Here is a 21,996-nt window from a genome sequence, read left to right as displayed (position 1 = left end):
TTTAAATTGGCTTATGGTCTGCAGTAAATTCTGTCTAATATTTGATTATGTGTGATGTTATCTTTGTCATAAATTTGTGATTTGTTTTATATGCTTAGTTGTTTTATGTATTTATTAATTTTTTTGTACACCACTTTGGTCGACCCTGTCATTATTAAATGTGCTATATAAATCAATAAAACTAAACTAAACTAAACTACACTTGCTGTAATCTAGTGCACTACATTACCCACACTCATTCGGTCAAGCGCCATAAGTAGACCTCACTTCCTTCCTTTTTTAAAATGTAATTGATTGCACACCCAACCTTTGAATCCTTTCCAAAGGATGCATTAATGACTTAAGACCATCCTTTCATGTGAAATGTTCATCAAAGAGAGCAAAGGACTGGTGTTTGTCCCATTTTCTAATCAGACATGCCACCATGTTTCTACATTCCCAATGAACTTCCAATTCAATTAATATCAGATATTTTTGCTGAACATTCAATAAAATGGTTTATTTATTAAATAACCACGTGGTAATTCCTATTTTTGGATAATTCACAGATTAATTGAAAAGTACTTCACTGCATTGACATTATACCTTCCTGCTCTAGCACTGGATATCTGTCCATCCATCCAACAAGGTTACTTCAAATCATATTAAACGTGGATCAAATGAGGGAGAAAAAAAGCACTTACGTAATTAGAGGCAAGATCTGGATGTAGGTAATCAATACCTGCAAGGTGATGGCAAAAGGACACATTACTGGACGTTTAATGTTTACATTATTGCACATTGTCAAGCCTTTAAGTGTTAATAACTGCTCTCTGGCGGCCAGATTTCACGCACCGTCGTCCATGATGGCGATGGTCACACCTTTGCCGGTGAAGCCCAAGTTCCAGGCTTCTGCCACATTGAGATCCAGCCCTGGGGTCCCATCCGCTTGGCCTGTATTTATCTAATCAAACAACACCAAAGCGTCACACGAGCTGAGCATCCACCATGTAGAAAATGAGATGTTATGAGGGAGGTGGCGCAGGAGGGAAAATAAATGTCACGCAGATATTACAGTTCGCTGAAACCCTGCTGTGCGGTGTTTATAGCTGACAAACTAAATTAAAGATCGTTCTCCCTGGCAAAACAGACAGGGATGCCTGTCACGATAAGCCCTGGAGAAATAAGGAAGATATCAGCGTGTTTTGACGCTAGCTCACGCACCAGTGTTGACGGAGACGGCTAATGAGGAAAATGGTTTAAATGAGGAGTATCAGCGATCCCGGCTAATCCAATGCAATCGCTTCCAATGCTGAAGGTCAAATCAAATGAGGACATTACGAGCTGTAATTACTTACAAGATACCACTGCTTGGTGAAAAGCGGGTCACTCATGTTGACGTCAATGTTATTGATTTCTCTGTAGCCCCTCTTTTGACGGCCAAAACCCTCCTGAGGAAACACATTTTTCACCTGAAAAACAAAGCAAAGGCAACTTTTATTGGATTTCAGGCTTGCAGACTCACACGTCTGTGCTTGAATACCATGTTTCAGTCAACAAATACCATACTAAGCGTGCAGCAAAGTACAGTTGGAAGATAGCACACCTCTGTGCACGTTCTTGCTTTTTTTTTCATTGATTTTTTCACTATTTTGTTTAAGGCAGTTCTAATTAATACAGAGTTCTGGCATGAAACTCTAGATGGCGCAGTCCGATAGGTCTAACTCAATCTGACCTAATGACATTTGACCCAATGAGTTCGCTGCTCAACATTCAAATATATGACTAGTGCTTGCCGTAGCAGTGCAGCTTGCTTCAGAAACCCTCCACCTTCCCTAGCTCCACCTGTATAGATCTGCTACGGGGTGATTCATGTATGCTATATGGGGGTTATTTCATGTATGTTATATTTGAAACAGCAATATTTCTTACATGCTCACAGCAGCATGTTGTGGATGTATTGGCAGTAGCAAGTCTTGGTACTTGCTCTGCCGCAGCAGCATCAGCGTAGCAGATCTATTCCGCCAAGACCAAATACATTAACATTGTCATGTACATTACCATGCCAATCCCTCCGAGAGTTTTCATGACAGAAATGAATATCATCATAACTCTCTGGGTGATTGTTTACATTATGTATGGCAAATAAAGGTATTATCTAATTAAATATGCATTAATTTGCACGCATTGCAGAAATCTGAACATTTGATAAAGCCAGGTTCATAACTCTTGTTTGATTTTATTGTCAAATTAAAGGTTTTTACACAGGGGATTTTGGATTTCTCTTTTTATCACCCCATGAATCAGAAAAAAAATCCACCATGTTTTCAGGAATAAATTAAATGTTATATATATATAATCAGATGGAGGATATATGAACAAACTCCTCGGTAAAAGCCTTCAGAATATAGATAGAAATAAAACTGTACAATTTGGTGTATGAAAGTGTTGCTGAAATGGAGGAAAAACAATGTTTTTACCTGTATTTTCTTGCCTTTAAACATTAACTTTTGAGCAAATTCATTAAGTAGGACCTATAGACCCCAATCTAGTGGAAAAGCCTGCTGGGAACACCAGCATCCAAAACACAACATCTGCTGGTGATCAGCCATGACGTCTCATCAGCCGAGCACAGCACAGAGTGCAGGTTACTCATGGCTGGATGGCTGTCCTTTAAAGCAGCTTCCCAGCGTGACCTTTGACCTCAGCAGCAGCAGAAGCCCCTGAAGCCCAAAATGTTATATATATATAATCAGATGAAGGATATATGAACAAACTCCTCGGTAAAAGCCTTCAGAATATAGATAGAAATAAAACTGTACAATTTGGTGTATGAAAGTGTTGCTGAAACGGAGGAAAAACAATGTTTTTACCTGTATTTTCTTGCCTTTAAACATTAACTTTTGAGCAAATTCATTAAGTAGGACCTATAGACCCCAATCTAGTGGAAAAGCCTGCTGGGAACACCAGCATCCAAAACACAACATCTGCTGGTGATCAGCCATGACGTCTCATCAGCCGAGCACAGCACAGAGTGCAGGTTACTCATGGCTGGATGGCTGTCCTTTAAAGCAGCTTCCCAGCGTGACCTTTGACCTCAGCAGCAGCAGAAGCCCCTGAAGCCCATCACTGTAAACATGACATCAGCCATTCCTCACAGACAATGACACTCTCACATTAGCATGTGCGCTCGCTCCAGATAACAGATCAAAGTCTGCACTCGCATTTAAAGAGCGCTTTGATGACGGCACAAACCAAAACACTGCCATCAAACGAGCATTTTCATTTTCACAGCCATTTTGATTGTTCATTTACATTTTGATCTTGTTTGCATCGCCAAGTGTAAACAGATTAGAGAACATTTTATTGCTCAAAACACTGAAAGCCGATGACGTTTTGATTATTTCTGTGAGCAGATGGGATTCCCGACCTTAGATGAGAGTCTATTGCGAAACATATAGCATTCTGATTGGTCAATACAGCATTCCAGATGTGTTAAAATATATAATATACAGTCATTCCTGCACAGCATCGCAGAGGCCAAATATAACCTTCGTTTACATACTGTATCTCCTAGCGTAAAGACGAAACATGTTTAACATACTTCTATACTCACAGCTAATGTGTAATAAAATAGTGTTTTAAAGTAAAAAAAATAAGGACACAAATTATGTAGTAGCATTTTATAATTTTTGTGACTCATGTTGGAATAAATCTGTTCATTGAGCACAATATGCGGCAAATTATTGCAATTACTTTGGACCTTCACATCCATTAAAATATCATTACCAAAACAAAAACACTAATAATGAATTGCGCAGAGCTCTCTGTGAGATTATAAATAACTCTCAGTTTTGCAAATGAACGGCAGCAGCTGGAGCCGCAGGAGAGGTCAGAGCTCTCTGACCCCGTTGATCCAGTGTGAGAGTAAATCAACAGATGAGGTCTCTCAGACTCAGTCATTCGCTCTGCTTGTCTCCTGTGTGTGATGTCTCTGCAGGTAAGGGTCATGCTAGGATGCATAAAGCATCCTGGGCGAAATGGAAATCTGGGCCAATTTTGAATTCTAAATCTCAAAACAAATTGGAAATACCCTCACAAATACAGAACCATGTAATACAATTACAAAGTTATTTCTAATGCATTACAGATAAATATGAGATGAGGTTATGCTGAATGTCTGTCAAAGCTTAAAATACAGTAGATGATTTAAAGTAATAATTCAGACTACAAACACAACACATAATCTGGGTGACTGTTACACTCTCACACTGTTTGTTTTCAGGTTACAGTAAAATACTGTTAAAATGATTGTATAATTTACAGTGAAAAAACGTAACTTGACATAGCCAGAATTCCCTGCATGACATTTCACAAATGATGTTTTTTCTTTGAAATAACTTTCTTCTTAATTTTTCTTATCAGTTAATAATAATACATTTTATTTATATAGCGCCTTTCCAGAGCTCAAGGACACTTTACAATAAACATCCAATATGTGAAGATAACATGAAACAATAATACAGAGGATAACAAATCCAGAAATTTAGATAAACTCCGCCCCCGGGAACATTGCACTGCTTTAGAGTAGAGGAAGAGTTGTTGCCATGCCGTCAAAACTAGGGGTGCACAAAAAAATCTATTCATATACGAATCGCGATTCTGTCTTCTAACAATAATGGATTCACAAGTTTCAAAATCAATGTTCTAAAGCAGCGGTTCTTAATCCTCGCGTCGCCCTGCTAACATAAGTAGTAGCATTTACAAATAACAGCGTATCTAAAAGTATGAGACAACAACAAACAAAAAACTAGGGCTGCCCCCTAATAGTCGACTAATCGTTAGTCGACCAGAAGAGGCTTGCTCGACCAAAATGTTATTAGTCGCAGAAAAAAAAAATCCACATTGGCGAAGTCACGCAGATCGTTAACGGCTGGGCTATGGTAATACAGTACATCCAAACACTCGCCTATCATTCATCCACCACCAATATGGCTTATCATCTGAAATATGGAAGTATTAGCAACTTTACATGGCCGCTCAAACTAATGTTAACCTAGAGAAATGTGCGCTATTCCAGTGTCTGTGCAGAAGCTGAACATTAGCGCTCACTGCAGGACAGATGGAGGCGCCGCTGCGCTCACTTGCTCTTAAAGGTCCCATATTGTCAAAACTGAAATTTCCTGGCTTTTTTCATGATAATTGAGGTCTAGGTGCTATGTAACCTACCATATAAGTTTCAAAACAGTCAGTCCACGATAAAATTCACACAGCCTGCATTAAGTAGCTGTCATTTTTCACGAACCGTTGTGACTTCTGTAAAAGGTTGACGTCAGAACTACACAGTCACCGCCTTCAGTCACCACCCCGAGCACCGCCCACCGTCCCACTCTCCTTTTGCCAAACCCCCAGACAACATCACGTCCATGCCATTGCTGAGCAACAACAACAACACGGAAACATGTCGAAAAGGTTAACTTTAACCACGAAACCAGATCGGCCGACCTGTAACGTTACACTCTCACTCAGAGGATGGACGATCTGACAGGATTGTTACTATGAGGTGGATCACATCTAACGTGTATAGTAAAGACAAACTCACCGTGTCTATCTAGTCATGATGAAGCTGTATATACATTTCAATATCAGCAGGCAACTATTTTTACAGCTACATTATTGTTCCAGCCACAATTAATCACAACAATGTATATACAATTACAAATGATTATATATAAATCATCAGTTTGTTGTTTTATGCACACAGACATTATTTCATACACGACATAATCGTGAGATGCAAGAAACATAGACATATGGCAAGAAATCTGTAGACGCACCCATAACAACAAAAGACAATACTTTATTGAACCTTTTCTGATAAGAAGTGTGCGCTGCAAACGCGAGCATTTTTGACAATCGTTTCTGTCCAGTCTGCTCGTTTTATCGCGTTTAACCACAGCTGTCGTCGGTTTTTTGTCTGGCAGTGGCAGCAGATATGCGATCAGATTTCTAATTTGAGGCTGTATTACATCGATTCTGGCATCCAACATCACAACAAGATGATATTTTAAGCTTGTTATGTAGCCGAATCTGCGCTGCTTTTAATGGACCGCCTCTAGTTTCCTCTTTGTTTTGCTGCCACCAGCTAGCGCTGTGACGTCGCTGACCCTAGTTACCTGCGGTTGCCCTGGCCGTGCATCACTCAGAACACAACAGGCCAATCAGAAGAGAGGCTCATGAATACTAATTAGACAGGCCAAAATCGACCTGTTTTCAGAAGAGCTCCTGAGAGAGGAGCTGTAAAAATATATTGAGATGGTTTTTGGTACTTATACCGCAAATATATATTCTTAAGGACATCAAAACCTCAAATAAAACTCCAGAAAGGTGTAAAATATGGGACCTTTAAAATACTCCCTCAATTTTGGTCATACAGATAAGAGTAATACATCTTTCAAATCTGCAAAGACTCTACGTTTATTTGTGTGCACTCACAATAACAACAAAACATTGCGCTTTTGTAAAATAATGAAAGCAAACATGATGTGCTTTCTGCCGTCTCGGTCTGTGAACTTGAGCGCGAAACTCTGTGTATATCTTTGCCTTACAGACGTTAAAAATGAGTGAAATGTCAACTTTCAAATGAATCAACTCGAATGGAAAACAAATATTCTCAGATTATGTAATCCGTGTGAAACATGCATACAGACGCATCCACTACTGCGGAGATGACGAGTCAGTCTCAGTGTCTCCGACTTCATCTCTTAAACCGAGAACAAAGAAAGCACTAGTTTATCAGTGAATTATTAAAATGTTAATGCAGTCTCCTTACTGTTTCTCCCGACACATTCATAATCATAGCTTCTGCGCAAGTGTGGCAAGATTTATGAGTGTGCTTGAGCGCTTATTAGGCTTTGTAGGCAATTAAAGGCTCATTATAATGATTTAAATGGTTTATTAATAAACGTGCGATTAGTCGACTAATGCTTAAAATGAATGACTACTAGTCAACCAGAAAAATCCTTAGTCGAGGGCAGCCCTACAAAAAACATACCATTAAGAGTCGTGCTTGCACAGGTTCTGCACGATCCTCTTCACTAATATCCTCTGCGTCTCAATCGGGCTCAAATTGATAAGCAATATTGACGATGCCATTGTTTACAATACAACCAGAGTGCATTCTGAGGTGAGGGTCGGAACGTTTAGACGCGCACTAGAGGCGGTTTAGCCAATCACAACACACTGAGCCAGCTAACCAATCAGAGCCCATCGCCTATTCCTGAGGGAGGGGCTTCATAAAACCAGGAACTCATCAGGGCGTTTATAAGAGAAGGGACAGAGCAGTGTAGAATAAAGGTAAATTATGTGAAAAATAATGCGATTTAAAAAAAAAAATACAAAAATAACAAAGCATTAACACATGTTAGACTGCACCCCATATACACAATCAAGCCTAGAAAAAAAAAACAGTCAACCACCCCTTTAAGTTTCAGAAAATTAAAGTTGTGTGTACAGTTGTGTACATGAGGGTTTTATCTTACATCTAAAGTTGTTAAATTAATGTTTATTTATTTATTTAATTAATAATTGCATTATTTCATTATCATATGTGATGGTGTTTAGTGTCTGTGTGCACCTTCTATATATTAGTGTTTACTTTCTCAGCAAGAAGAGCTGTTTGTGATGAGCTTTGATTCATCAGACTTTCTCATTCCCACCTGATTTTAATGGTTTTCAGTGTATAAAACAGATATTAGTACTTTAACAGGTTGTTATATTAACATTATATTAGTTAATGAAGTAAGTTTTTTTTACTGTGAAAGATTGTAAAACCTAACATTTTAGCACATCAAGATAAATTAAATAAAAATGAGAAATGTTGCCTTGGAAACTAGCTGAAATAAATAAGTCTTTTATATTTGATTTCAGCTAACATTTATTGTAAGTAACAAAACGTCTCGGGTTACTTATGTAACCATGGTTCCCTGAGTAGGGAACGAGACACTGCGTCCTCTTAATGGTTTTAGCTTTTTAGTTTTTAATAACCCTGGTATAAAACGTTTTTTTGTTCAATCTATGGGAGAAATACAGTATATATCATGATATATACAGTATTACTGTGATAAAAAAGGACTCACATGTGATATGAGATTCTGGTCATTGTGCAAACGTCTATCTGAATCAGAGCATGTGCTTCTTTCTGCAAAAGAGGGAAATCCAGCTCTGCCAGCCACTGGGTTCAAGGACATGATAATTGAGTTGTACGAATTTGAGCTGAAAGGAGGGAAAGTGACAGGTACAGGTGCTGTTCTCTGGATTAAATTGGCTTCATGGGTTTATGGGTCGGTTATGTCTATTGTAAAGATTCACATCATTTGCAGAACCATTTCTACACTACCGTATATCAGTACTGAAGGACACATTGCCTTTCATTTAGCAGTTTTGCAATCAGTCGCATTGTGTTTCACCATCCGTGAATACCCACATGAAAAAATACTATAGTAATTTATAGTAAATACAACTATAGGGTATATTGTACTACAATACACTACCGTTTACTGTAGTAAAAACTAAAGTGTACTACTGTATTTATTACAGTTTATCAGTTCACTATAGTTAATACTACAGTATGCTGTAGCATTCTTTAACAAAGTGTTGCAAATACTATAATATACAGTATACAGTATAATACACTTTACTATAGTATGGTTCAAAAACACTATAGTATTTACTATAAATTACTATAGTATTTTTTTATGTGGTTTATAATAAAAGTTGAAGAAATTAAGTACCAGATTTACATTGCGTAAAGGGAATACAAGCGTTTCCAAGATAGCAACAGTAAGTGCATAAAAGTCTTCCATAATGTTGTCCATAAAGTTCTCAAAATTGATTTAAGTGTTATGTAAAGTGCCTTTAAAGGTGAAGTACAGGTGTATTAAACCAAAACCCCGAGCAAAGTGAAGAGCCAATGGCTTACCTCTGAATGAGATTGAAGAAAATGTTATGGCATTAAAAATGACCCTCGACACACATTTCTGCTCTTATTGTGCACAGTTCAGTAGTGCATCATTTGCATAGTCCTTCGATACATTTAATAACTTGATTCAGAAATACGGCAGTAAAACAGATCGTGGACAGTCACGTTGACTTCAGGGAGACATTCATCAGCATAATGAAGAACGCCGTTATGCAGCATCTGAACGAGACAAGGGGAGAGACTGTCCAAATGAAGAGCAAAGCAAACATTAGCAGAGTCTCAGTGTAAACGGCCAGAGAGGAGCGTGTGAATGAGCAGAGCACAAAAACAAGAAACCGATCGATACTGTGACAACACTTGAGCTGAGATGATTGTGGCGATGCAGAAACCTCCCCTTCATCCGTAAGCACTGATTCTGAAGGGCCTTCCAGGCTCAAACCGAAGGCTGTTTGCGTGAACATGAACGAGCGTCTGAAGCTGTTGACGGCTGAAGCACTGCTTCTACTTCTCCAGGATTCAGATTTGCTTACTGGACAACCAACATTGAAACACAAAAATGTCCTTAAAGTCAAACACTGGAACTTAATTATTTCACACTGAAATGCATATAGGCCCAAAAATTTACGCAACAAAGTGGTCCAGTTCGCGTTCTAAACATCTCTTTCATTCAACGCAAATCGCATTCCACGCACAAACCTACACAAGTGTTTTTCCCTTTGTATTTGAACCTGTACTGAATATAGTTTAGGTCATCTTTTCCTGTACTTTCTGTGGTTTTGTTCAAGGCTAAGTACAGATGAGTACACGAGTCTGTCTTTTTTGAGTCAAATTGTTGTGTTTGAAAGAACACACAGTGAGTCATACTTTACTATTATTTGCATTTGCAATGGTTTTTTGCTGTTGTTCATGACCTGATGTCCATTTTAAGGTTTTAGGCCGTCAATGAGAACCGCCGAGCTAAAGCACATCACAGTCTGTTAATTAGACGCGCTTGTCGTTTGTCAAGATGATGAATGGATTGAATGTGATAGGTCTGTCACTTCTGAATTTATTACCCTGGTCGCTGGAACAGCCTTTAATTGAATCCAAACTCCGATCGGGGAAGTTATCAGACATCACCCGTACAATAATGTGATTTTTTACATTTGAGTGAATGCATGTATTATTTCAGAGGCATTAGTTATTGGAGAACATTTTCTTTCTTGTTGAACACTGATTTTATGACATTTCGCTCCTGTCATGTGATGTATTTTGGGAGATGATAATGCAGGGCCAGGAAATGAGCAGATATTGAAGAGTGGGCTTTAGTCAGGTGGCTGGAGGCGGTGCTTGATTTCATCCACAAATTCCTGATAATGCCTTTTTTCCCTCATTCAACCTGTCAGATTATGCATATTGTAAGAAGAAAAGGTTCCGGTCATTTTCAATCTGTTAAGTTTACAGATATTTCCTTTCATTCTAAAGCACAACATAATGCAACGCATGAATTCATAATACAGGTAAAACACAATACGGAAAATTCCTTCATATTAACACTGTGCATTGGGCCCTCTGACAGACTTCTTTTAAAATGACTATGTTTATGTGAATCAGTCAACTAGCCAGAGTGGCCTTCACAACTTAATTTAATGCATCCTGATGTTTTGAAGATCTGTGCAAATGATGCTCAATATGTCGATGAAAGAGTGCTTTGATGGTTTGGAAACATTTTGTGCCACTGGATGAGTTAACACACTCGGCCCTGATGAACGGACTAATAAATAATTCAGCTCTTCAAGCCCGACTGAAGACCACAATTGAACATTAATAGCTGTTTCGTTATCATGCGAGTGCAAATCGCTGCTGTCGCCACTCACAGGATTATGGAGGTTGATTATAGGCTTAAATCTTACAGACTGAAATCTTCCCATTTTCTGTCCCAAAAATCCATCTATGGTTTGTTTATTTTTACGAACAAGTAGTCTGAGCTCCAGACAGATTGGAAACCAAAACTGTGTTTAAGTGTAGCGGGTGACTTCCAGGAGCACAGCTGTATATTTCACGTTTTGTGTCTGTGAAATAACCAGCACTTATTGGATGGAGTCTACACACATTTTTTTTTTCAGCTTGTTCACATCATAACATAAAAACAAAGCAAACACATCTCCTCCTGTCAGAGATGGCAGCTGTTAGTCAGAATATGCGGGGCCCGACTTTATGTCCCAAAATGAAAAATTTTGATCAACTTTTTTGAGTTCTATTCATCTTTTCTGATGTGAATCAGTGTTCATTTTGACAGCAAATTTTGATTTAGTTTTAGTCATAGTCTTTTGACTAAAATGCCATTTAGTTTTAGTCATATTTTAGTCATCTGAATTGTTTTTAGTTTTAGTCTAGTTTTAGTCGACTAAATAGCATACGATTTTAGTCGACTAAATCTACAGTAAATTTAGTCGGCTAAAATCTAATGGGTTTAAGTTACAGTGCATTAAGCATTTTTCAAAAATTTCCACTCATTATATAGGTTTGATATTAAGGTTTTATCATAATAGACACCGATTTAACTGCGGTGACACACAACATGCCTTTATGTTAAAATGAAATAAAACCACTTCTCATACAGAACAAGAACGTGGTCTTCTTTTTAATGAAATACTAATGGTTATACAGGCTAATTATGCATTCTTTATAGCAACTTGTTTACCATATTCTTCATTCTTTCAAGCAGACAAATTTATTTCTATAAATACAATAGCAACTAAATTAGGCTGCTGTCCCTTTAAAACCGAATGCACGGCTGCAATGGATGCAATGTACTGATACACGTTCTCCCTGCTGTTTACGTTCACTTAAGACGTAATCAACTGTGTTTTCGTGAATACTCATCAAAACGGACAATTCAACATCATTTTGTGTGTAATTCTCCGTTCATGCGACGCGAAAGAGTACTCGCACGCTGTGAGAGGCGCTTTCTGTGTGTGTAACGTTATGCTTCAGTGTCTGCGCTCAGAAAACCGGACCGAAATGAGTTCTCTCTTGCGTCTTGCGATTTATCTATATGTCTGCTCTTCTCATACTCCCACATATTGACATTTTTTAAACGTTTTATGCGACGTGCAGCAAGTGTATGTTAGCTCATGTCCTGCCGGTTCATATGTACCGAACCACGCAGCAGATTCGTTCTGAATGAATCTCTTCCCAAATCGTCCCTCGCTAACATTTTCGTCTCGTTTTTATTCATTGACGAAAATGTCAATAGATTTACGTCATAGTTTTTGTCATTCAAAAAGAGTTTTAGTTCGTTATCGTCTCGTTGTCGTCAGTGAAAAAAATGTTGTTGATGAAAATTATTCGTCAACGAAATTAACACTGATGTGAATACATACATTATGCAAATCTTATGCTGTGCATTTAATAATGTAAAAGAGGCCATGCTGTATGTGAGATTGTCATAAATAATAATGTAACCTCATTCAAACTGCATAGTGTCATAACACTTGATAAAATACCACTCAAGATAATCCACTCAAAATACCATCAAGCCAAGGTACGAGCCAGAACAGAGTGATCGTGTGATTGACACGTTAGCCTTGAACACTTACAAGCAGCGGCTCTGGCATCAGATGCGCCTGGGCTAGTTTCTATGGGAACAAACACACGGTGGGGTTCTGGTCTTACCCGGTGATCCTTCGCCAGGCGCCGGTGCTGCTGCAGGCTGCGTTTCCTCCTGGTTTTAGGGATTTCCCGCGGGTAGAAATGAAATAGTCCCTCGCCAAAAGGAAGCTGCAATTAAACACACCTGTATTAGAAGAGCTGAGAGCAGAGAGTTTGGCCTCTTAAGAAGTGTGGAATATGCTTATGGAAACCCAACAGATGCATGTTTTCCCCAAGTATGACTGATAATGTTTTTGAAGGTCAAAAAAGGCTGAGTGTCTGGCTATATGTCAATATTTCATCCCGCTGTGAATTCATAAACTTAACCCTAACTCTTTAATGCACTAAAACACTCCTCAGCATGAAAATGTTGTGAAATGTGCCTGAAATTGCTTGTGCATGCAAATATTCAAGTGTACACTGTAAAAACTGAATCATGGGTCTTGTAATTTTCATTTAAAAAGATACTGTGTATATTTTATTAAAGACATTGTGTTTCAGTGTTGCATAGAAAATATTTCATTAATAAAACCAAGAGATATGTTTTCCTAATTTTTGAAGGAAATTTTGAGGCTTGAATTGAGAACCTGATCAAACTACCTGTTCATTTTAAGAGAAATAGCTCAATTATGCAGTTTTATTTTGGCAGTGATTGTTAGTTCCCAGCATGCATTGCATATGGCTGGATATGGAGAGTAAATATTGAAATTAAGTGCTATTTTATGTTTTTGGTGAGTATTATGTGTAATATTGTTATCGTAATTTTTTTAAGTAGATAGCACAACACATTTTTTACAGTGTAATATAAGATTAAATCTAAGTATTTGTGGGTCAAAATTAGCTACTAATACCCCCCAGAGATGATCATTTTGATGTGTATTATATGATCAACTGACACTGTTTGAATATTATTCATATTATATCTACAAAACCTAGTCTGACACCAACTAAATATAATACATGGTATTCAAACTTTGAAAACATCAATTCATATTTCTGAAGTTAATAAATTCCAAGATTAAGCGAGCAGATATTGTTTCTATTCGGTGCCATTTCAGCTTGGTAACTTTCCATAAATTAGTTTTTTAATTTCCATGATGTAATCATTTTATCTGAAGAAGGGCTTGTTACACTATAAGAAAAATATGTTGGTCCAGCTCAGGATATTATTCTTTAATAATTTTTCATGGAATTCCTCAGACGTGCAAGGACCAAATGTCCACCCTGTTACAGGAAATACTCATCTCAATTAACAAGTGTTTTGAATGCACAGTTATTGTAATATTTACATTTTCTAAGAGCTAAAATGTCCCTCTCTCTTTACTCTGCAAATGTATTTTAACAAAGTGTTCATAATTGGGCATTATCTTGAAAAAAGTTGTTGTATTTTTGAGACACAGCTTAATTTTAACACATTTCTTTTAGAATAAAAATACATTTAAATGGAATTTTGGAACCATTTTAACTTTTCATTTGACCATTTCATTCCCTACAAGTACCCACAAATATATGCATAGCATTTGTTGAACTTATTTTAGTAATATCAAAAAACACTGAGGTAACAGGGTGGACAGAGGGACAGGACATAACAGGGTGGACATCACACCACTAAACAACAGTATATTTCAACATGTTGCATATTGTCACAATTTACAATCACTACAACAGATAGATTGTTCTGTATATAAAATGTATAGGATATAAGGCCTATTACACAATCTCATTTGTTATGCTGTCCATTTATTAGGCTACAAAATAGGTTTATCATTGTATTTTACTATTGAAAGTTTATAGTTTTAGAGAACATATTATTTTGCTCTCTCTCTCTCTCACACACACACACGCACACACTAAAATTCCTATCGTTATGGGCTCATGCCATAGCCGTAATGGTTTTTCTGCTGTACAAATTGTATTTTCTATAGCCTTACCCTAACACTACACCTAAACCTACCCCTCACACAAACCTACAGTTAGTTTTGGTTTCATACAGAATGAACACTTCATTCTGTATGACTTAGAGTATGAGCTGTTTTCCTCATGGGAACCAAATAAATGTCCCCACAAGATGAAAGTTTACTGTTATTACTATACCTGTGGGGACATTTGGACCCCATAATGCAGGGAATGCCAGTACACACACACACACAGCACGTAGACACGAACACACACCACAGAGACACACACACATTGCAATGGCAAAGTCAAGATAATTTATTACAGTTTCTACTTAATCAACAAAGCTGAGTTCTAACACTCTTTTTTTTCTTCCTTCCTTTATGTCCTTTCTCCACCTCCCGTTCTTTTTATTGAGGTATATTTGCCTTCCTTTAGGGTGTGCATCACAACGAGCCCTGTAGCGTCGCTGCTTTTCTTCAGCAGACAACAGCGCCATTTCCTGACAATTACATGCATACTATTTAAGCAACTCTTTCTTTTAAATGCATAATAAATTTATTATAAGTACCAATACATGCTTTAAACACTTATTTATGTAATTTTTACTTCAAATGTTACATTATGTCCACCCTGTTACAGTGTAAAACAGTAACAGGAGGGACAGCTATTGCTACTCATGTAATAAACAACAAGCTAGTGCGTAGTGATCACAGAGGAAGATTTTTAACCTGCTTATTAACCATATTTCCAAAATTACAAAAAGTTATCAGTTTCCATTAGAAATAAGCATAACAGAGTGGACATGTTATGCTTTACCACATCAGCGAATCATTATAAAACACTGAAAAAAGGGTGAATTAAAGATAGTTAATTACTCTGCTTCTTGTAGATAGTTTGCCACCTAAAAGTGTTATACTTCCTGAGAATCGTGTTATTAGAGAAACATTCAAGGGCCGTGTTCAGAGGGACTTTTCATCAGAGTAACAGGGGGGACATTCAATTCAGGGACACGACATCTTTTAAAGACTTTAAGCACTAAAAATGTATAAATAACAAAAAATATATTTTGTTGAGGAATATTATAATTAAGAATATACAACAATATTGAGAAAAAAAATGGAATTTGTTTGATTTTTATTACTTATATTTGTGGCTGAAGTTATGACATGGCATTTTTGCCTTATTGCACTGAAATAAGAGTAATTATTTTTTATTAATTAATTTTTAAGCACATGTTTATTGTGTTTGATTGTAGAGGGGCAGTAACTTTGTAAGATTAGCATTCAGAAACAAGTATTAACCCATTTTTACGCAAAATATATCACATTATGTCATGGGGACTCAAATGGCACCGAATACTAGGAATGACCCATGTACTACACTATATTCATTACAGTTGAAATATTGAAGTAGAAATAGTGCAGTTTGAGTGCAGAACATGCCGAAATGTCGCTCGGCCACAAATCAAATCATCCACTTAACATCTGAATGTAAAATCAGCTCTGAATGACTGAAACCATCACATATAAACTATATATATAAATTGTATTTTTCATTTTAACTCTGCTGTCTTGCTGTAGATTAAACTATAATTGTAGCTTCTATAAAGTATTAGCACTTTAAATTTACCTTTTGGTGTAATTCATTTTATATCATTTTTTATTTTTGATTCCTAACCGTTCTCTACTTCAGGAGGACAAAGTCATTTCACCACCAGGCTGTCACTGTAAATTAAAATCCTGTTCTATGAGACTTGCCATGGCAAAGAAACGAAGAATCCCTGAATAAAAGGCACTGACAGTGAATTGTGATTTGAGGAATTGAAGTCAAATAACGTGAGAGCGAAAAGCTGCAGACTGTCCAGTTCAGCTAACAGAGCTCAGTGTTTCTTAAGGTGCGTCTTAATTGAGCAAAGAAAGCAGAGCATTACACAATTCAAGGGGAGCATATACTGGCTCAGACAGAGCGGGGTGTGAACGAGGACAAAATCCCTCTCGAAAACATGCAATAAGCCATACACATGATAATGGGTCAGGTGTTATTCCTAAGCTCTGTTCCGCTCCCGTGAGAGCTGCAGCAGACATGCTTTGACATTTGACAAGGCTGATTTGTGGACAGTGAATTGTGATTTGAGGAATTGAAGTCAAATAACGTGAGAGCGAAAAGCTGCAGACTGTCCAGTTCAGCTAACAGAGCTCAGTGTTTATTAAGGTGCGTCTTAATTGAGCAAAGAAAGCAGAGCATTACACAATTCAAGGGGAGCATATACTGGCTCAGACAGAGCGGGGTGTGAACGAGGACAAAATCCCTCTCGAAAACATGCAATAAGCCATACACATGATAATGGGTCAGGTGTTATTCCTAAGCTCTGTTCCGCTCCAGTGAGAGCTGCAGCAGACATGCTTTGACATTTGACAAGGCTGATTTGTCAGGCTAATCAAGTCCTCTGTTCGGTGATAAACGGCCCTGCATGAGCTGGAATAAAAAAAACACTGCGATGTCAGATGAAAGACATGTTTACTATTTACTCTCAGTCATTGTCTCACTGCTCATAACACTTATGCAACCGAAAAGAATGATAGTATGCTATTTTCTGCAGTTTCCGAGGGGTTAAAGTCTTGTTTTTATATTTCTATTGTACTCCAAACAAGAAACTGTGATTCATTTGTGTTGACTTTTAAACATGCACATCCTAATAATAATAGCCTACTGTTTTCATAATTACCCGAATATCCGTATATATCCAATCTCTAGTTCCACACTAGTCCAGTGATCTTACAGCAATGGGGTTTTTTATTGAAATCATGCATTTGGAATGTATTCTTATGAGATCAAAACGTACAAAAATCCCACTGGATAAACTGGCACTCCTGTTTTCACATTTATTATTATTATTATTATAATAAGGATTTTATTTGTAAGTGCTCTTATTCATCCCTGAAGGATTTGGCAGTAGGAATCCTGTACACTTTCCTTTAAGATCCATATGACCATTAAAAAAACAATAAATTAGGCATGGCTTTTAAATTGATGCACTGTAACATAACAGCAGCCTTTCAACTTCTGAGCTTGCATTCTGCTGCATGGACGCAGCACTTCGTTCCAGTTGCTTTGTTTGTGTTGTCCACAAGAGAACATCTTGTACTCAGATTTTCATGATTGACAGCTATATGTGATTGCATAATTATAAATGTCTAAAAACCAACATGCATGCATCAAAGCGGCCGTTTCGGAGGCGTTCTGCTGTGCATACTGCCACTTGCCTTCCTTGCGCTCCCGAAGCCGTGCTCCAGGGCAAGTTGATGAGCATCTTCGTTCGTCCCCTCGTGCAGCTGGACCAGAAAATGATCGCTAAAGATGAGCTCCTCGTGCGCTGCAGCTATGAGCACCAGAGCATCGAGCAGGATGAGAGCCAGCGCTGTCCCAGCTCTACAGAACCCCAGCATCGTGCTGTGCTCGCCGTGCTGTCAGTGAGTGAACGCTGTCAAACGCAGATGAACGCTGGAGCTCTTCAGCAGGGCTCGTCAGGACGCATCTCCTCAGTCATCGGTGGATGAGGCGAGGGCAGTCTGTGTCTGTGTGTGGGACCCAATCTGCATGTTCTGCCTCCCTTTAATCTCTAATTCATCGGCATAAACGTGCGTGTGGCTCTTTTGCATGTGACGTTCCACGGAAAGATGCCCAATAAGCTGAAGCGGGTGTGGCTGATCCCTCGGTAGTGTAGCCTACTTCAGCACCCTGGAGAATTCCTCCATGCACTCTGGCTATAGTTGAGCCGGCTCGGATGCGCTCGAACATTTCGGCTCGTTCCTCGTATTATTGTTAAAGCGCTTATTAGCTAATTTCACAGTACCAAAGTGTGTTTTTGAGCTGTAAATCGCCCATTTAGGGGTGTGCTTCCAGACTGATGAAATTGTAGTTTCGTGATGGATTTTTTTCTCAATTTGCTTCGTTGTTAGCCTTTATGCCTTTATTATCATTTATAGCTACACACTTAAAGTGGCTCCAAACCTCCCATTCCAAAAAAGATACTACTTTTCTCATAAAATTTTCATTATGTTAAAGGCAAACCGTACAGTTAATAATAATAATAATAATAATAATAATAATAAACGTGTTTTTTTATGTTATGTTAATGTTAATGTTAGAAAATAAAATTGTACCATTTTGCAAACACTTTTGAAAAGTTTGAAGTTTGAAAAGCATCTAAAAAGCAACTAAAATGTTTCCGGAAAAAAAAAAAATTAATAATAATAATAATAATAATAATAATAATAATAATAAACGTGTTTTTTTTATGTTATGTTAATGTTAATGTTAGAAAATAAAATTGTACCATTTTGCAAACACTTTTGAAAAGTTTGAAGTTTGAAAAGCATCTAAAAAGCAACTAAAATGTTTCCGGAAAAAAAAAAAATTCAATGAACAGTGTATAATTAATGATTGTGTGCTAACATTTTGATAACTTTATTAAAGACCATATGACTTTGAGCGAACATTTTAAAAGAACGTTTGTTCTTAGCTTTGAGAAACATTTGCCAGAAGGTTATGAGCACATTCCCCGTTAGCTGAGACCCAGCGTCTGTTTCCCATGTATTCAATGAATGGGGACGTTTGTAAGATGCCAAAAGAAAAAAAACAAATCTTTTAAAAACAAAATTTTAAAGGGGTCATGAACCGCATTTTTTATTACTATTATTATTATTTTATATAGCCTAATGTTCTCTGAGGTCCACTTATAAAGTTTTTACATAACATCATCATTTAGAAGTAATAAGGCTATTTTTTATCCTTGTTTTTGACCCTTTGTTTTTATAGGAAGTGTCACAGTCTTCAGCGGGTGTGCCCAGGAGGGCCACCAGATGACTGTGTTCTGGGAGCACATGGCTTGTGTTGTGTTTGTCTGTTGCCATGTGCTCTCTCCTGTCTATTGTCTGGCCCCTCCCATCTTGTTACCTCGTCATTGTTTAAGTTGCTCCACCTGTGTCTCCCTCGTTAGCCTCCTCGTTTGGTTCCTATTTATTCTCCTTGTGTCTGTCATCCTGTGCTGATCCGTCATTTCTCATTGTGTGTGTTTCGTGTCTGCATGTGTGCAGCTTTAGATCTGCCTGTCTGTTTTTCCCCCTCGGGGTGGTTTGAGTTTGTTTTTTGTTTCATTTTTATTATTAAAATAAATAACCATTTCTCCTGCAATTGAGTCCTCACTTCATCTCCCCGCACGCACCGTGACAGGAAGGGTACCTTCAAGACTTGGAAGTAAATGCCCAGTGCTCTGATTGGCTAGCAGTTTTGCATATACGATGACGCTGCTGTGATGCGTGAATCAGTGGGCGGGGCTAAATAGGCAGCGCTGTAGAAGTAGGCGTTGATCTTCTTCAGCAGAGGCGGTCTTTCGTCGCACTATGACGTCATAAGCTTGGTATCAATAAAAACTCACCAGAAAGTGTTGAGTTCTGAATCTTACAGGATGTTTTTTTTTATAGTACATTAACCTGTTATACGTCAAAAGATCAATGAAAGACTCCTGTAAAGCACTCTGAAGCTGTGTGATTTTGTTAATCTTGCCTACCACTTAAAGGCATCATATGTAAGATTGTTTTATTCAAATATCCAAAAACCACTAGAACAGTGTTATATATTTTGCTGACTTGTGTGCTTGCATTATCCCAAATGTTTCGAAGAATGTTTAACTCCAGAGAAATAAGCAATTTTAACTAGTGACACGGACCGTGTCCATAGTGTCATTGTGTCGCCTGCCGACGACCGGAAGCAGCGGAAGCGCTCAACTGTGGCATAATAAAAGCTCCGCTGCTTTACCCCACATACTCACGACCGGAAGGAGCGGAAGCGCTCGACTGTGGCATAATAAAAGCTCCGCTGCTTTACCCCACATACGCACGACCGGAAGGAGCGGAAGCGCTCGACTGTGGCATAAGATAAGCTCATAAAAAATTACATATTGTGCCTTTAAGAGATCAGTTAGCCTCTGTAGCCTAGACAAGGACATCAAATGTCACTGGATCTCATGTGTCTCCTGATAATGTGCCATATTTGATCTGAGGGTAACAGACATCCCACCTCTCCCAGAAATTCCAGGAGTCTCCCACATATTGTATGCAATATCCTGGAAATCGAGCGTGTGAGAGAGAATCCCTGTTTCTACCTGGTTTCAAGATGTGTTTTTGGTGATCTGATAACAAATTTTCAGCCAAGACACATTAGTGGTTTTACCTGGTATCATCATGCATTTCAAATTTGTCTCCTGTGACCGCTTGCGTTCAGATTTCCTATTATTTCGTCACACTACACTAAAGGGGGTTGTTTGTGTATCTATTTCATCTCCTGAAATCCTTTCTGCAGAGTGGGATATCTATAAAATCATGTGTAGTGTAACATTGATTCCATTGCAAGCTGGATTATTGTGTAACCACTGCATATGCGTACAAACTAAGGGGATCCAGTCAGGAAATTCAACTACTAATTCAGTATTAGCTGAACCTATACTATATATCAAATGCATGTGCCATTACCAGGCACTTTGTAATGAGTGATAGTGTGCATCCTTACTGTCACACTCCAGTGTTTTCTTAATGTGTATTTAATGACTGTCTCAAAACCTAGTCTGCAGACTTTTGAGGTGTAGGCAGCAAAAATAAAAATAAAAAAATTAAACAAATTAAAAATGGAAAAAGGGGCTCTTCCAAACAGTGGCATAAATAACTGTCTGTTAAAATCAGTGTAATGTCTTCATAAAGTGAGTTATTAGCCTACATTTTGATAAAATATTTCCAAGAAGCATGTGTTTTCTTTGGAATTATGTGCACAGATGAATTATGAATAATAACTAGGAGCAGGTTGTAAGATTTTGAGTTCACGTTAACATTACAGATTTAATGCCGGTAGCCTATATGCTGGTTTGGCTTCTTTGTTACATGCAAATACAAACACTCCTTCATTCTGAGCACATTTTTATTTGTATTTATTTATTTATCTATTTTGGGAAATTATCCTAAAAACTATGAAAGACAACAATGTATGAAACTCAATTATTTATATTTGCATTATGTGTTCACTGGTCATTAATTTGTATTTTTCACATTTAAAATGTAAAAACAATTCTGGCCAATTATAGTAACAAAATTGGGCAATTTTCTGACCAATTACTGAGTTTGATGGAGTGACTCGCAGAACCCCTTGCTAAAGGCCACTCTCTTGGGGATCCATGAAATTGCTAATCAGGAACCCAACAGAAAAGAAATAAGACATTTTCAAGCTTGCACATTAGGAGGAAGAAAAGCTTTGCCTCTTACTATTGATTTAATGTGTTTGGAGTTTTCATGACCTCTTTCTTTCATGAAATGCTACATGGAATATTTAAAAAGGTGATTAAGAATGGTGCATAAAACATACTTAAAAACACACACTTTTCCTTACAAATACACAAATTTTAGCAAAAATTTAAGATTCTCAGACAAGGTGCTCAATCAGAGCTCATCTTTCACAGA

The 21,996-nt window shown here is 37.7% G+C and overlaps 1 protein-coding gene across 1 annotated transcript in view; it reads right to left on the bottom strand.

Annotated features, from left to right (window-relative positions):
• pcsk2 (proprotein convertase subtilisin/kexin type 2) overlaps nucleotides 1-18,210 on the bottom strand; it is a 67,991-nt gene extending 49,781 nt beyond the window's left edge. Inside the window, exons 1-5 of the mRNA XM_016246528.1 lie at nucleotides 17,755-18,210; nucleotides 12,617-12,721; nucleotides 1,338-1,451; nucleotides 835-943; nucleotides 684-721 (exon numbers count right to left, since the gene is read on the bottom strand). Coding sequence (XP_016102014.1) covers nucleotides 684-721; nucleotides 835-943; nucleotides 1,338-1,451; nucleotides 12,617-12,721; nucleotides 17,755-17,937 — 549 coding nt within the window. The 5' untranslated portion in view covers nucleotides 17,938-18,210. The remainder of the gene's footprint in view (nucleotides 1-683; nucleotides 722-834; nucleotides 944-1,337; nucleotides 1,452-12,616; nucleotides 12,722-17,754) is intronic.
• Between the last annotated feature and the right edge of the window lie 3,786 nt (nucleotides 18,211-21,996).

The sequence above is a fragment of the Sinocyclocheilus grahami genome, unplaced genomic scaffold (genome assembly GCF_001515645.1).
Source record: "Sinocyclocheilus grahami isolate Dianchi unplaced genomic scaffold, SAMN03320097.WGS_v1.1 scaffold801.1, whole genome shotgun sequence".
Taxonomy (NCBI): domain Eukaryota; kingdom Metazoa; phylum Chordata; class Actinopteri; order Cypriniformes; family Cyprinidae; genus Sinocyclocheilus; species Sinocyclocheilus grahami.
The sequence above is the reverse complement of the archived record's forward strand: the minus strand, read 5'-3'. Positions and strand labels throughout refer to the sequence as shown.